This window comes from Rhea pennata, chromosome 2, assembly GCF_028389875.1.
Source record: "Rhea pennata isolate bPtePen1 chromosome 2, bPtePen1.pri, whole genome shotgun sequence".
Classification (NCBI taxonomy): Eukaryota; Metazoa; Chordata; class Aves; order Rheiformes; family Rheidae; genus Rhea; species Rhea pennata.
Genome location: NC_084664.1, coordinates 47094225 through 47108002, shown reverse-complemented (window position 1 = coordinate 47108002; position 13778 = coordinate 47094225). Strand labels below are relative to the sequence as shown.

At 44.4% G+C, this 13778-nt stretch overlaps 1 protein-coding gene across 1 annotated transcript in view; it reads right to left on the bottom strand.

Moving 5' to 3' along the window:
• Positions 1-12934, bottom strand: part of SH3BP5 (SH3 domain binding protein 5) — a 50986-nt gene extending 38052 nt beyond the window's left edge. Inside the window, exons 1-3 of the mRNA XM_062569407.1 lie at positions 12838-12934; positions 10675-10737; positions 1731-1859 (exon numbers count right to left, since the gene is read on the bottom strand). Of these exons, the coding sequence (XP_062425391.1) occupies positions 1731-1859; positions 10675-10737; positions 12838-12930 (285 nt within the window). The 5' untranslated portion in view covers positions 12931-12934. The remainder of the gene's footprint in view (positions 1-1730; positions 1860-10674; positions 10738-12837) is intronic.
• Between the last annotated feature and the right edge of the window lie 844 nt (positions 12935-13778).

Genomic DNA, 13778 nt, shown 5'->3' with positions numbered 1-13778 from the left:
CTGCTCTTAGTGTCTGATGTTACACACAAAGCACTCTGATTTTTTGGTACTTTAGAGTGTGTGTTTCTACCATTGACTTTTCAAAGAATAACTCCTAAAGCCCCATGTAGTCTGTCTTTTACATAGCTATTTATAGTAAGAGAAGTATAAGACCATGCTCGAGGCATAATTTTTTTATACTGTGTCAATTTGTGCAATTGATTCCTTGACCTTATTTTGTCCTCAGTTTCCTCTCTTTCTCTAAATGAGTTTGTCTCCACCACAAACTCTGTGAGCAGGAACTGCTTCTGGAGAAGTTACAGATGAATAGTAAATGCTTCTTGCACTTGGAAGCAGAGCTTACCTGTTTGCTATCCTGTTTCCAGTCTGAAGGATTAAGTCTAATAACCCCCTAAATACCATCCTGAGACAAGGGCTCCAAAATAACGCCATGCAGTTTAAAGAATTAACAGTCACATACTTTCCAGTATGCCTCATCCCATCAACCAAACTCCTGCTTTATCACTTCTTAAAACAATGAAGCTTGCATTCATGCCTCCCTTTCCTGTGCCTTGTTCTGAGGATATATTCTCTTCTCTCCCCTTTTCTGTTGCCCAGTGAGTTTATTTTCTGCATCTTGACCCATACCTACACTGCTTCTCTCCTCCTCCAAACCCACCCCCTATCTCTTTTAATACAGGAAACCTTCCTCTTATAATTTTTATAGATTTCACACATGCTGCACCAGCTCTTTTCCACTCTCCTGTTGCACACAATCGCGTCCCAGTTATCCAGTCACAGATGGCAACCCAGCCATCCTTCCAGCTGAGCACAAAAGCAGAAGTTCTAGCCAACTCTTTCCCTGCTTCCTCCTTCCCTGCTTTCAGGGCATTTAGAAAGCAGCACCCAAAAAGCAGCCTCCCCCTTGGAGAAAAAAACAAAAAATCTCAGAAACTGGCAGAACCCATCGCAGACACCAAGCAGAAGTGCTGCCTAAGTAACCATACATTCAAGTCTCAGCTAGTTTTTCCTAAGGAGAGAAGTAGCCTGAGCCTTCACAAGCTTTCTTGCCTTCTCTACAGCCAGGAGATCCCATCCCTACTTCCAACTCCTCATCCTCCCCTGCAAATGGCCTTCTTTCCAACCGAGCAACAATTCTAGCTGCCAGTCAATATTCAAGTTTGCTTTGGTGCTGGGGCAAGGCAGGTAAGGTCCAGATGACAGAGCTTGGTTTCTCCCAATATTAAAACACTTTAAAGTCACATTTAGCACATTCTTGTCCAAGAACAAAAAAAAAATCAGCACCAAGCTCTGGGGGTTACCCCAGGTCTGCTCCATTCCAACCCATTTCCCAGTAGCTTCCAGTTACAGCCATTAGCAGCTCAGCATTTTGCTTTGTCAAGAAGATAAAGCAGATACCCAAACTCTACAATATGTTTTCAAGCAATTACAACTGTTGATAGCAAAGAGCAGGGCTCAGAAAGGCCATTATTAATGAGGGAGAACAGCACAAGTCTTTTGCTACTGATGGATTATGTTTGCTGTGGCTGCTCCTGGACTGGAGAACATGTGTAGCTGTGGCTGGGAAGGAAAAAATTTTGCTAGATTCACATGGCTGATATGCAGCTCAAGACATAAAACAGTGTCAGCCAAATGCCTACACTTAAGACTTTATTAATAGCCTAAAAGTGATGCAATCAGTATGTGCTATCCAGCTACCAGCTTTAGCTTATAGGGCAGAAAGTTCTCACCTGCCTGGCCACCCTCCGAGCTTCCCAGTAAGGTTTGGAGTCTTCTACAGCTTTTCCAATCTTCTTTACCAGCTCATCCAGTTTTACTGTTGCTTCAACCAGCACTGAGCGAAACTTTTGGCGTGCATCCTTCAAAATGTTGGGGAGTAAGGGAAAGGAGAAAAAGAACAAAGAAGAATTAGAGCTTTAAAACTGCTATTTCTCATATTTTCTTCTTATCTTCACATTGCTCTTTCAAGTCAGACATAAACCAACACATTCAAAACAGTTACTGTTATTTGGATTAAGCCAGAACTCTTCAGTAAAGGTAATAACAAGGACCCAGAAATGCATCTGAAAGCTAGCATCCTGGACATCAATTCTTTGCCTCCAGAGGCCTTTTTTTATACAAAGGTTGCAATAGCCTGTGCTGGATGTCACCTCTGGCAGGGCTTCTCAGAGAGTTCAGAAAATGACTCAGTGGGAGGTGAACAGCAGCATAACAAGCTCCGAAAGGGAGTTAAGTGGCAAAGACATCTCTGTGTTGGCCTGTAGCTCAGGATGGTTCAGGAGCACGGATAACACATTCAGAAAGGTCCGGGTTTATCCTTACACCTTCCAGAGCACACTTCTCAGAAGTCTCCCAGAACTTGCTTTGACAATTTAGACGGCTAGATATTTACTAAGGATTTTCAAAACAAGTTCCAGAATCCTACTCACTGAACCTCTCCTCTCAGGAAACAGAAGTGGGCTACCAGACAGGCCCAGTCCCATCACAGGCTGACAGCTCAGCTGTTACCAACTTCAGGAAGAACCAGCATCTTTCAAACCCCTGCATGCATCCCAGCCCTCAGCCATTTTGCAAAGCAAATAGGGATGGACAGAACCTGCTTTCTTCAGCAGAAAGAATTGAACTCTTCCCACATAGCAGTGGTATCTGGTTTGTATCATTGGGTAAAGCCTTCCACTCTCCATTTGATTATTATTTATTATTTTTTAAAAAAATAAATTCCAGCTATTTCCAGACTGGCTGAGCCTTTGTTATGTAAGTAGCTGAAGTGACTAAAATACCTTTTCCATTCCACTGAAATTTCCTCACTTTTAAGCAAAGTACTCCTGACTACAATTTCAGCATCCAAAACAGATTCTAAATCAATGTAATTACATCAGACCGAGAGAGATGCAAATTCAGCCTGTGTTCTGGCTCAGGATTTAAGGAGTCCAAGAGGAAGGGGCCATGTGAGCTCTTGACAAGCACTGTAATTCTAATTAGAGAGCAGGATTTAGGCAGACTGCTGGAGCAACATGCTGATTACCAGGAAGCAGCTGGCTTAAAGAAGTGCTTTAATTCAGCAGGATTTTGTCATTATTTTTGAGGATTTCTGAAACGCACAGCTGTTTATTCATTCGAAGAATTAAAATATATTGGAACCTACCACCACCTTCACAGAAGCAGGCAATAACTGCAACAAGACATCAGTTTTACAAAAGCAGCAGCACAGGTCTGTAAAAGCTTTTTTGGTTCCTTTTCAGTGTTATCTAAAACCTTAATCAGAATTGGTAATGTTTTTGTCCAACGCAAATAGCTTTGCATTCTTAAGACACTCCAGTTTGTACTCAGAAAATATTCAGATGCATAAAAGGGTCAAAATGGAGAGTTAAACCCACGTTAATTTAGTATTCTATTAATTCCAATCCAGTAAATAATCCCTTTTCCTAGAAAAACCTAAAGTACATCATTAAAGCAATATGTGGTGAGTCAATGAGTTTCCCAATGACAAAAGGTTGAGCATTGCTAACTAAAGTATTAATATTATGAACATAGTTCACTGCTCAAAATGTGTTTCACAGAAACTGAAATAAGATTGCAAGCGTGACTACTATACTGCAAGGAAAAATTTAAGTACTGAAGTACATTTAGCAAAAATTTATTTTCCTATAAGTGCAAGAACAAAATTAAAAACTCATTTTTAACTGAGAGGGTCTGAAGGTTTGTTTTCCCTTTTCTCTCTGACAGCTGTGTGGCTGGATACTAGTTGTGGACAGTGAATAGTTTAAGAAAAACATACATGTGTATGCATTAAGTAAAAAGAGCCCTATTAGTGATATATCAAAAAGTTCAGTTCCAATATCCATAAGACAAGCACTTGGAACAAAGACCTATTGACAGCAACTTGGCATTATCACTAGCAAACCTGTGCATAGCGATGCAACCCAAATTTATTCCTGTACTAATTACAAGTACTCTTATCCCACAGGGAGGTGACAACTGGTCTCCACCTAGAATTAAAAAGATAAAACAAAACCAAAACAAAAAACCAAAACAAAAACTCTCAAACATGGAGTAGTTGCATCGACAGCAAGTCTGGTGAGAATCCATGGATTTTCCACCAAAGGGGACGAGGTGCATCCCAGTTACCAAACTGTAACTAACCCTTTCACTGGCACCTCAGGCACAGGTCTAGCAAATGCTTAAAAGCATATGCTTAGTTATACTCCAAACCATAGCACCACTTAACATGATAACTACAGTTGCACAAAATAGGATGCTTCAGCTTAAGAATATACCGGAGTGAAGTTGCACTTTTTATTCTCCCCCAAAGATGCCAGCTTTGTAGTTTGGGACTTCATCTGGGGCCTTACCATTCTCATTTCAGCCAGTGCAGAGCAACGGTGAAAAATGAGGAACATCAAAACTGTATACCTGTCTCATCCATCACACGCTGTATTTTAAAAGGCATGTCTATCCTCCGGCACTGACTGTCAGGAAGAGAAGCCTGTAGGGCTCACACCTTGTGCACGGGAGGACAGGCAGATGATCGCACTCTGCTTGGATTTGTCACACGCAAAGGTTTCCAGCCACCTCCTTTGGACTCACCAACAAGGTCCCAAGGTCTTTCAGAAAGGATAACGCTATTCCCAAGCCCTCTCCTCTCCCGCACTGCGGATGTACTGCTTTTACTGTTCATTTGCTCTTCCAAGCAAGAGTAAACCATTTCTGTGCTAACTATCTCCACTCCTGTTCCACAGGGCTGCGCGTCCCTGTGGCAGCCTCGTGCATTCACACCAACCAGCCTCCTCAGCCTGAACCAATTCAGCTCTCGGAGCCACCGTCGCCAGCAGGCACAGCACTGAGCGCACCTCACGTGCACAGCCGCAGTTTACTCTTTCAACGTCTTTTCCTAGGGCTGCAAGAATTCTCTTCCCATAAACCTTTCTCCTGGAAACCCTTAGCAGAAGTGCAGTTTTAGGGAGCGTGCCGGCCTTCTACCCCATACATGCTCCGGCTGCCATCGTCCCTTAGGAAAAGCAGACTGTGTTTCCAGGAACCTGCTGTTTGTTGAGGCATGATCTGAAACGCCAGGAGGGACCGCACCTAACAACAGGCCGTTCGTACGGCCGTATTTTCGGAATCCCACTCTCATTAAATAAGGAAAGGAACACACTGTTTTGCACACAAACTGCACCTGCTGGAGGATAAAGCGTGCTTGTTTTGCCTTTCTGATGAGCAATGGTGATGAGCTGGTGTCAGATGCCATACGACAGGCAAATTGCTACTTCTGCCCATCAAAAGTGGTGTGAATTTTCAAACAATTTTCTTTCCTTAAGGAAAGTTAAAATATCAACAGGGTACGAATCACCTTAGTGCCAAGTGCATCTGAATCTCATTGATGGAGGTTGCTCTGCGGCCACCGTGACAACTCAGGGCGCAGAACCTCCTGAGAGCCCATCACCCCGCACGGGAGGTGTGGGGGAACCGGGACAGCTGCCCGACGGGGAGCCGTCTGCCCTTTCCAAGGGGCAGGCAGTATTCAGCCCAGCTCTCCTCCGCTGGAGAGACCTGCCAGCTGTGAGAGCTTGCGCTGGCCACGCGTGAGCATCAGCAGCTCTCAGGTGTGAGAAGCAGGTAGGCTCCCCAGTCACACGCGCTTCGGACACACAGCCACGTACCCAGGTATCTACCTCAGAGCACCAAGTACGTTATGGAAGCTTTTAAATATCTATTTGGTACCTGAGCAGTTCAAATAAACCAGAATGAACCTCCAATCCTTAAAAAAAGTAGTAAGGAAGGGGTTAAGTAAACAACCCGCTTCATTTCTCAAGCAAGAGGAAGACACCTTCTTACCACGGAGCTACTAATTTGCCATCTAAGAACAATTAAAAGTGGCGTTTGGAAGTTGCTCTAACCTCCCGCTCGCAGACAGTTACAAATTAAAGATTTAGACTACAAATAAGCTGATCTATTTTGCCTTTTAGCCCTCTTTCAAGAAGCGGGAAAGAGAGGGAGGGAGGGAGGGAGGGAGGGAGGGAGGGAGGCGGGCAGCCGGGTGGTCTCTCCAGCTAACCCTTCCTCTCCCCCTTAAGCCAGAAACTCATTTGTGCTTCAAGAAGATAAACCACGCCGTAAAGCCCGTTGACTCATTCAGGCCACAAAATCTTTCTGGAGCAAACGTGGAGGAAAAACCCTTTCCTTACTCATCCGCGGGCAAAGCAAATAGAAAAACGACAAAGACCGCAAGCAATCCACATGCAAGAGCCATTTCCTACGGAAACAGGCAGGTTATAAAGAGACTCAGAAGGGGCTGCTAATGCTCGACAAATTTATCGTGTCGTAGCCCAAAAGCCGGCACGAACGCCAGCTGGTGAGCTCCCTCCCCCTTATCCGCGCGCTCTTTTAGAGGAGACGCCAGAAAACACCGCACATGGATGCCAATAAGGAGGCAGTCGTCTCTGCGGAAAAAAGATTCCCCGGCCCGAGCAGGCGCGCTCAGACGAGACTGCCGCCACCGCCGGGCCGCTCATCAAGGACTCGGGAGGACGAGGCCATGCAAAGGTTACTTGAAACTCTCGGGTGAGCCGGGTTCCTTCCTCAAAACCCGAGGCCCCCAAAACAAGCGCATCAACAGCTTGGAGAGCTGCACTAGTCAGACCCGGCTTTCGTGTACAAGCATCTCCCCCTTAACGCAGCTTACAGACACTGGCAAGCTTTTAGCCCCAGCAGTGCAAAAACTCTCTGGTTAACACAAAACACATTTGGGATTGCTGGAATTCCAGTGGTAACGGTAACGGCATGCGCTGTACTTCTCCCCCTGCAACACTGCTGGGGGGTCCCTCAGGAATCTGTTATATCTGAATTGTATTTTTAGGAGCTCGTCAAAGATGTGCCAGTTAGCTAGACGGGTGGCTCATGCGCTTTAAATACATCAGCAATTCCTGATCTGAGCTCAGGAGACGTATTTCCAAAAAAAACAGGAAAAAAGCTCAAGCAGCAAGGCACTGCTCTAACTCGCAGTTGGCCGAAACGTGCTCGCATCTCCACTGCAAGATGTTTCCTGCACTTCTTCACGGAAGTTTTAAAGATAAACAGGGACATTAGGGAAGCCAACTGTTAAATCCCTTGGCGGACCCTTATGATCCTTTTGCTGTGTCAGTAATGCTGAGCGTTGCACTTAGTATGAGCAGCATTATGGATTTTCAATCAAGCCTAATCAAAGATTCATTAACAAGCAATACATTAACACAACATATAACTACGAGTCACTCCATGCCCCTTATTAGATCCACAGGTCCTGAACAGCCTATAAGCACCATCAGGTCAGGATTTTTCTCCAGGATTTAATGTGATAGGTCAAAAGAGCAAAAAATGAGTAATTACCTCAACTACAAGGATAGGTGTAGTTGATTTCACCATATTTTTCAAGTCATATCACACTCACCAAACAATACGCCTCACATGGTGGTTTGTGTGCAGAACCTCTTTTTCTTTCTTACTTTCTTTTTTTTTTTTTTTTTTTTTTTTTTTTTTTTTTTAAGAAGGCAGGCATATGAACTTAAACAGGGTTACTCCTTTTATCACCTCTCTGCGCAGCCAGCTCCAATATTATCTCCATCAATCAAACACTGACATGTCTGTGGCTGCCATCAGAGCATCTCAGAATCCTAGAAGCATCCACCGATTTAGCCCCATAACATTCCCATCAAGAAAATCATTTTTACTTCCATTTTCAAATGCGGTCCTGTAAGCACAGGGAATAAAAGTCTGATTTTTCAGAGGCATTTAACATCTACAGCTTTTTTTCCTGTTAATGGGAACTGGAGACTGTCAGCACTTTCAGTAGTTCAGCTGTGCAAAGCTACAGACAGTCCAAAACAGACTCACAGAATTTAGATACCACAAAGTTACTCTTCCTGCTTATCAGACTCTTCCTTGCTTATCCTCAAGTCATATGAACGTGGAACTTTCTTCTGAATTTCCTTCACAAAAATACCTTCTACTCAAACTCTTCAGTTGCTTTTTCAGATTATTCTGAGAAGATTCAACAGTGAAAATGCATAGGCCACAAAGTGATACCACAAGATGCTGTCTGCTGCTTTCCTGTAAGTAGCCTATTGATACTGTCTGTGCTCCCATTAAGGTAAACTGTGATCAGAGATTAAAAACAGGAAGGAAATAATAATGTATGAATAGGACAAACATAACCCCATCGTCTGGTAACAAACGTCTTTCTTCTAATGAAATATTCCGCAATAGCAGCAACAGTACAAACTAGGAAAGGACAACAAGGGGTACCCACCAAAGCAGCTAGTGAGAGTCAAAACAGTAAATCTTCAAATGTAAATCCAGCATGGCTTTCCCAGAAGCCCACATTTTTTAGCAGCTTTCAAAGGCTTCTAGAGCCCTTGAAAGAGAACTACCTCAATTCTAAATTCTTCCTTCCAAATTCCGGTTTTACTGCTGTAAGGCTGCTTTGCAGAGCTCTCTCTTCCTGTCTTTAGCGTGAACATTGGATTTTATTTTTTAACTATGGGAGAGGGTTTTTTTTTGTAAAATGCCTTTCCTCTAGAAACATCTCAAGTCCATTTAAAATGTACTTATCAGCACGTATGTAAGTTAAGGCTCACTTACACCATCCAGCTGTGTTGGTCCTTCAAAATTTAAGCAGATCAAAAGTAATGAAAATCTTTCCAGATGAACAATTATACCATTGCATGATATCACAAACTGGCTTCAATACAGTAAGATTTTGGATGAAAAGCAAAGGAGAAACATTCATGGAGACACACTGTTGATGACCTCAAACACTGCTTGTAGTAATTACTACAGACACATGTAAGGAAAACATTTAGCAACACAGAGGCGGACAGCACCATATAATCATTTTCTGCAACATCTAAAAAATATTTCTTACACTAAGGTAAGCAGTAACATAAAATCATAAAATAAAGCTGATGTGCAAAGACTTTTCTTTTACTTGCGGTGACACTGGTGGAGTTTATACGCAGGATGACTTTAGCATTTAGAGTTCAGCATATGTCACACACAGAGCAGCTACAAATCTCCAGGTTTTGCAAACACTTGAGCACATGCGTAATTTTAAGCAAGCAACAAAGTCCCATCTTAGTCATTGGGACTTACTTCATGAGCACCCATTTGCATTATTATTACTATTCCACTTACTATTCCACTGTTAATGCAAGGTTATGACAAAATTAATGAAATTCAGGCAACTATCCATAGCACTATCTTTCAATTTCAGTACCTCAGCATGAAATAGATAGACTGAAAAGATAGATATATTGTCAAGCTAGTACTGCTTCTGAAGAAACCTGGAAACCATTTAATTGGGACTGTTGTGACTAAAAAGATCCACTAACATACTGCTTTTTAAAGTTCACTCATAAAATTTAAAAACAGCTAGAGACATTGAGCACTTTTTGCAGCTGAAATATAGTTTAATTTTGCATAATAAACAGTCCTTCATTCCACCAAGTTATTTAACAAATAAATTCGCTATGATCTACATGCCATAAAGGACAGAAAATGAAAATGAGTAAGGAGTGTCTACGCTGAAGAAAATAGCAGGTTTTGTTCTACAAGAAAAGGCTGCTGAGTTTCCACAGAACTTGGTAACGCTATTATTTGTTCTCTGCTCTGTCTGGTGCATCAGGTGGTATTATCCTAAGCTCTTTAAATTAATGCCTCAGGTAATCAGCTCATGGAAACACACGCGCACACAATTTACCCCAGTACGTTTCAGGCATCAGCAGCAAGATCGAAAATATCAATACAAATTTTGGCATTTTGAAGATTCAGAATAGATAGGTACAGGGGGACTTTGAGTGTATTCATCACTGTAATCTCTTTCACTGTGCTCTGATGCAGTATTTAAAATACCTGAAATTCCCTTGAAATGTTACTGTAACTGCTTTGAATACAAAGTAGCACTTTATGACAGTTTTCCTGTATGCTTCCATGGGCTTTTTTATCTTCCATATTTCGCAGTTAAAAGAAAACTTACACACATAGGTATAACAATTAGTTCTGACTTAGCATAAGATCAGTAAAGCTTAGCCTTCCAGAATAACTACCAAGTATGTGAAGCTCAAATTTGGGGTTATTTAAAAGTAACTTCTGCAAATTGACTATTGTGGATTTTTAGATGCCCAAGAAAACCTTTTATTTCAACTCAGAAGTCTTTTTCTTCAATTCCTTCAACTTTCTTTATGCAGAAAGCAATGACACAAAAAAGACCCAAAACAAACAAACAAAAACACTGCCAAGTTAAAAACAAAAAACAAAAACAAACCAGAGAGGTTTGGAGTATCCTGGCTGGTAACTGTATGATCAAAGATGTTTTAACCAAACACACTTTCACTGTCTAAGATCACAAACCCAAACCAATGATACTTAAAACAGAACTTGACTAAGTTGAGTTTCAAAAGCTAAAAATAGGGTTTGGCAGTAGAGGGTTGCGTGCTCCACTCATGGTTTTACACTGCTAGCATCGCTCTACAGTCTCCCTTTCTGTTCCAGCTGTTCACTCAATTTGCACGTTTAAAAATTATTTATCAGGTTCTGGCTGCCAAATTACTCTTCAGGGTGGAAGCTACTAAAAAAAACATTACCCTGCTGCTCACAGAACCCAGCACGCACAAAAGGAAAGCGCAAGGACGAGATCCGTACCTCCAGTTCCGTCTCCCTCCGATTGATAGCATCTGTAGATTGATTTAGTTTCTCCAGCTCCCCCTAGAAAGAAAGAAAGGGCCAAACACATATTGAGACATCAGGAGAAAAATACCTGAGAAGCTAGCTAAGATTTATCACCCAGCAACCCCCAGAAAGCTCACAAAGGCTGTGGCTTACATGTTCAATGAAAACGGGAAAACTTGAGACACTTAGAAGAACTTTGCCACTGGTCTTTTATGCTGCTCTGGTATTTTTCTCCTAAGTAGAGGCTCCGTGGTTTTATTTTAAGGCAGCACATTTCCTGCTCTGGTTTATTCTTCGCTGTTAGAAATAAACATAAGGCAGGATAATTTCTGCCTTTTTAATTAATCAGCTCCGCACCTGCTGGTTTCCAGCGAGAGAGTTTTACGAGAAGGCCGTCCGCGCTCGCAGCGGGCGGGAAGGAGGCCTTCGCGCAGGGAGCAAAGGGACGCAAAGCAAGTTGCTGATTCCGTGGGAGATGCGCGGTGACGAGGAGCAGGAACGCACCTTGCGGCGCATGAAAGGCATTTGCTGTGGATTTTGGCAAACCGTTTTACAGCACGGCTAGTCAGCGGGCCACACGGTCACGTTTGCTTAGTCAGCCTTCGTGCCAACATTTTCATCTCTAGCAGCAAAAACAAAGGTGTTAAAACCTCTGAATAAATATTTGCCAGAGATGGTGCTGGCACGAATGCATTATTGTAAAAATGATGCTTATTCTTAATGGTTTTCTAACCACGAGAAGCAGCCCTCAGGAGGAGATTCTGGTATCAGCATTTCTTTGAGCGGCATGTTACTCCGCGTGTGATCCTACTGATTTCAACAGGAGCGTTCTCTAACTAAACGGTTACTTAATTTTCAACCAGTGTAACAGGATCTGCCTTGAAACGTTTCGCTGCATAAACTGAACACCGTAAGCTGATCGTCACTTGAGCTATTTCCCACTGGATTACACCAATTACTCCAGTTACAGTCAAAGAGGAATTAATTCCAACAATTCAGTTCTCTTATCCTCTGAAGTCAGATTTCATTTGCAGCTGCTAGGGTTTTGGAGATATATATTTGCGTACCCGCGTTTTCTGAAACGGAGCCTTGTACAGAAATTACTTAATTGCCTTTCACTGCAAGGATAAGAAAGTTTTGACTCTCACAGATGCAGACACGACAGGCTATTTTTTAACCAAATGGCAAAGCCAATAAAAAAAAAAAAATCACATTTTCAGCAGCAACATGCAAATCAGGTACACGGAAATATGCTGTGAATTAAAGAACCTAAGGCCAAAATCAAATCAATAGACGCTAACAGAGCTCGGCTTCTGGAAATCAGGGCTGCAACACACCGGCTCGCGGCCGGGGGCCTCCCTCTGTGCAGCTGGGTTTTGTGAATTCAGCAACAGCTCTGTGCAGCCTTGGAGAAAAGGAGGGCGATTTTAGCACGGAGGGCCCTGCACGGAGGTCCAGCCTTGCGGCGGTGCGCACACGCACACACGCTTGTACTCGCGGGGCACGCGTGGTCCCAAGGGTGCCGCAGGCAAGAGCCGTAAATCTGCGGAGACCTAAAAATACATTTAATTTCAGCGGCCAGAGCACGCTGAAGTTTGCATGAGAAAAAAAGAAAAAAGAAAGAAAGAAAAACGGCCACGGTCCGATCAGAGGTGGGGGGGAAGCTTTGTTTAAAGCCCAGGACAGAATAACGAGCATTTCCAAGGCACTGACAGCGAGCAAACACCACCTTCCATTACAGCGCCGTTTTTGCTAATTAAAAGCCCGTTCCCCTCCCATCACCGCTGCTCCGTTTCCACGTGTCAGCCCCGTTTCACCAGCAAGGTCACGCTGTCATGCCCCCCCCCCCAAAAAAAAAAAAAAAAAAAAAAGGAAAAAAGGGGGGGGGGGGAAGGTGGAGGAGGGTTTATTTCCAGGAGAAAAAAGGAAGGTGCAGGAGGACATGCAACACCCTCGGGGGGTTGCGGTAACAAAGAGCCGAGCGGTAGTGCGGGGAGCGAGGTGTTAAAGAATAAATATATATATATTTATGCATATGGAATAATAAAATGAAAATATAAAGAATTGGGGCTTTTCTGAATCCAGACCTCCCCCGCCGCGACACCCACGCCCAGGCCCCGCGGAGCCGGCGCTCACCTGGATGCGGGGGTCCACCTCCTCCTCCTCGGGCCGCGGGCCCTCCTCGCCGGCGCGGCCCCGCCGTCCCCCCGCCGCCGCCGCCGCCTCCATGGCGGCACCGCGCCCGCGCCCGCCGCTCCGCGCCGCACCGCCCGGCCACGCCCCCCCCCCACGGGCCACGCCCCCCACGGGCCACGCCCCGGCCACGCCCCCACGGGCCACGCCCCCTCTCCGCGGTGGCGGGGCCGGTGCGCGGTTGCGCTTTCTTCTTTTTCTTATGCTTTTTAATTCAGCCCGATTTCTGCTGTGTGGCAGCCGAGCAAGCAGCTATTTTATCTGTTCGGTGCTGGGGAAAAAAAGACATAGTAAAGCCGCGTCCTTGCGGAACTTCTTGCAGGAAGCACTGAGAATACATAAATATATTACCCCCAGCTAATAGTGGCACGGTTGGGACCCAGTTCTCCCAAGCTCCAGGGAGTCTCATCCCCTCTGTGCTGTGGGTCACACCTAGACCGTGGTGGTCGAATGTCCAAAGCTCTAACCATCCTAAAAGGGCCCCCAAAACCGCATGGAAGAGCTAATGTGGGCAACTGCTTTTCTTTCCAGAAAACAAGGCTATGGCAACCCGCAGCTGTAGCTTTGACACCTTATTCTACACCCGTAAGGTCTCACCCGCTGCAACATTGCACAGAGGGCTGCCTGCTGCTCAGGAGTAGGGAAATGATCCTGCATAGCCCATGCACCCACTGACGGACTGGCAATGTTTGAGACAACATGACAGTCCAGGTGATTGTCACAGCTCAAAAAAAGCTCAAGCCAAATTCATCAATCTGCCACCATCACGCCTGAGCAAGCTGTTCCTTTCTACATTCGTGCCGCAGAGCTAGCGCGTTGGGAGAGCTGCCTGCATGCAGCTCAGCTCCGTGCAAGAGGCAGTATGAGTACACAGTCCCCTTCCC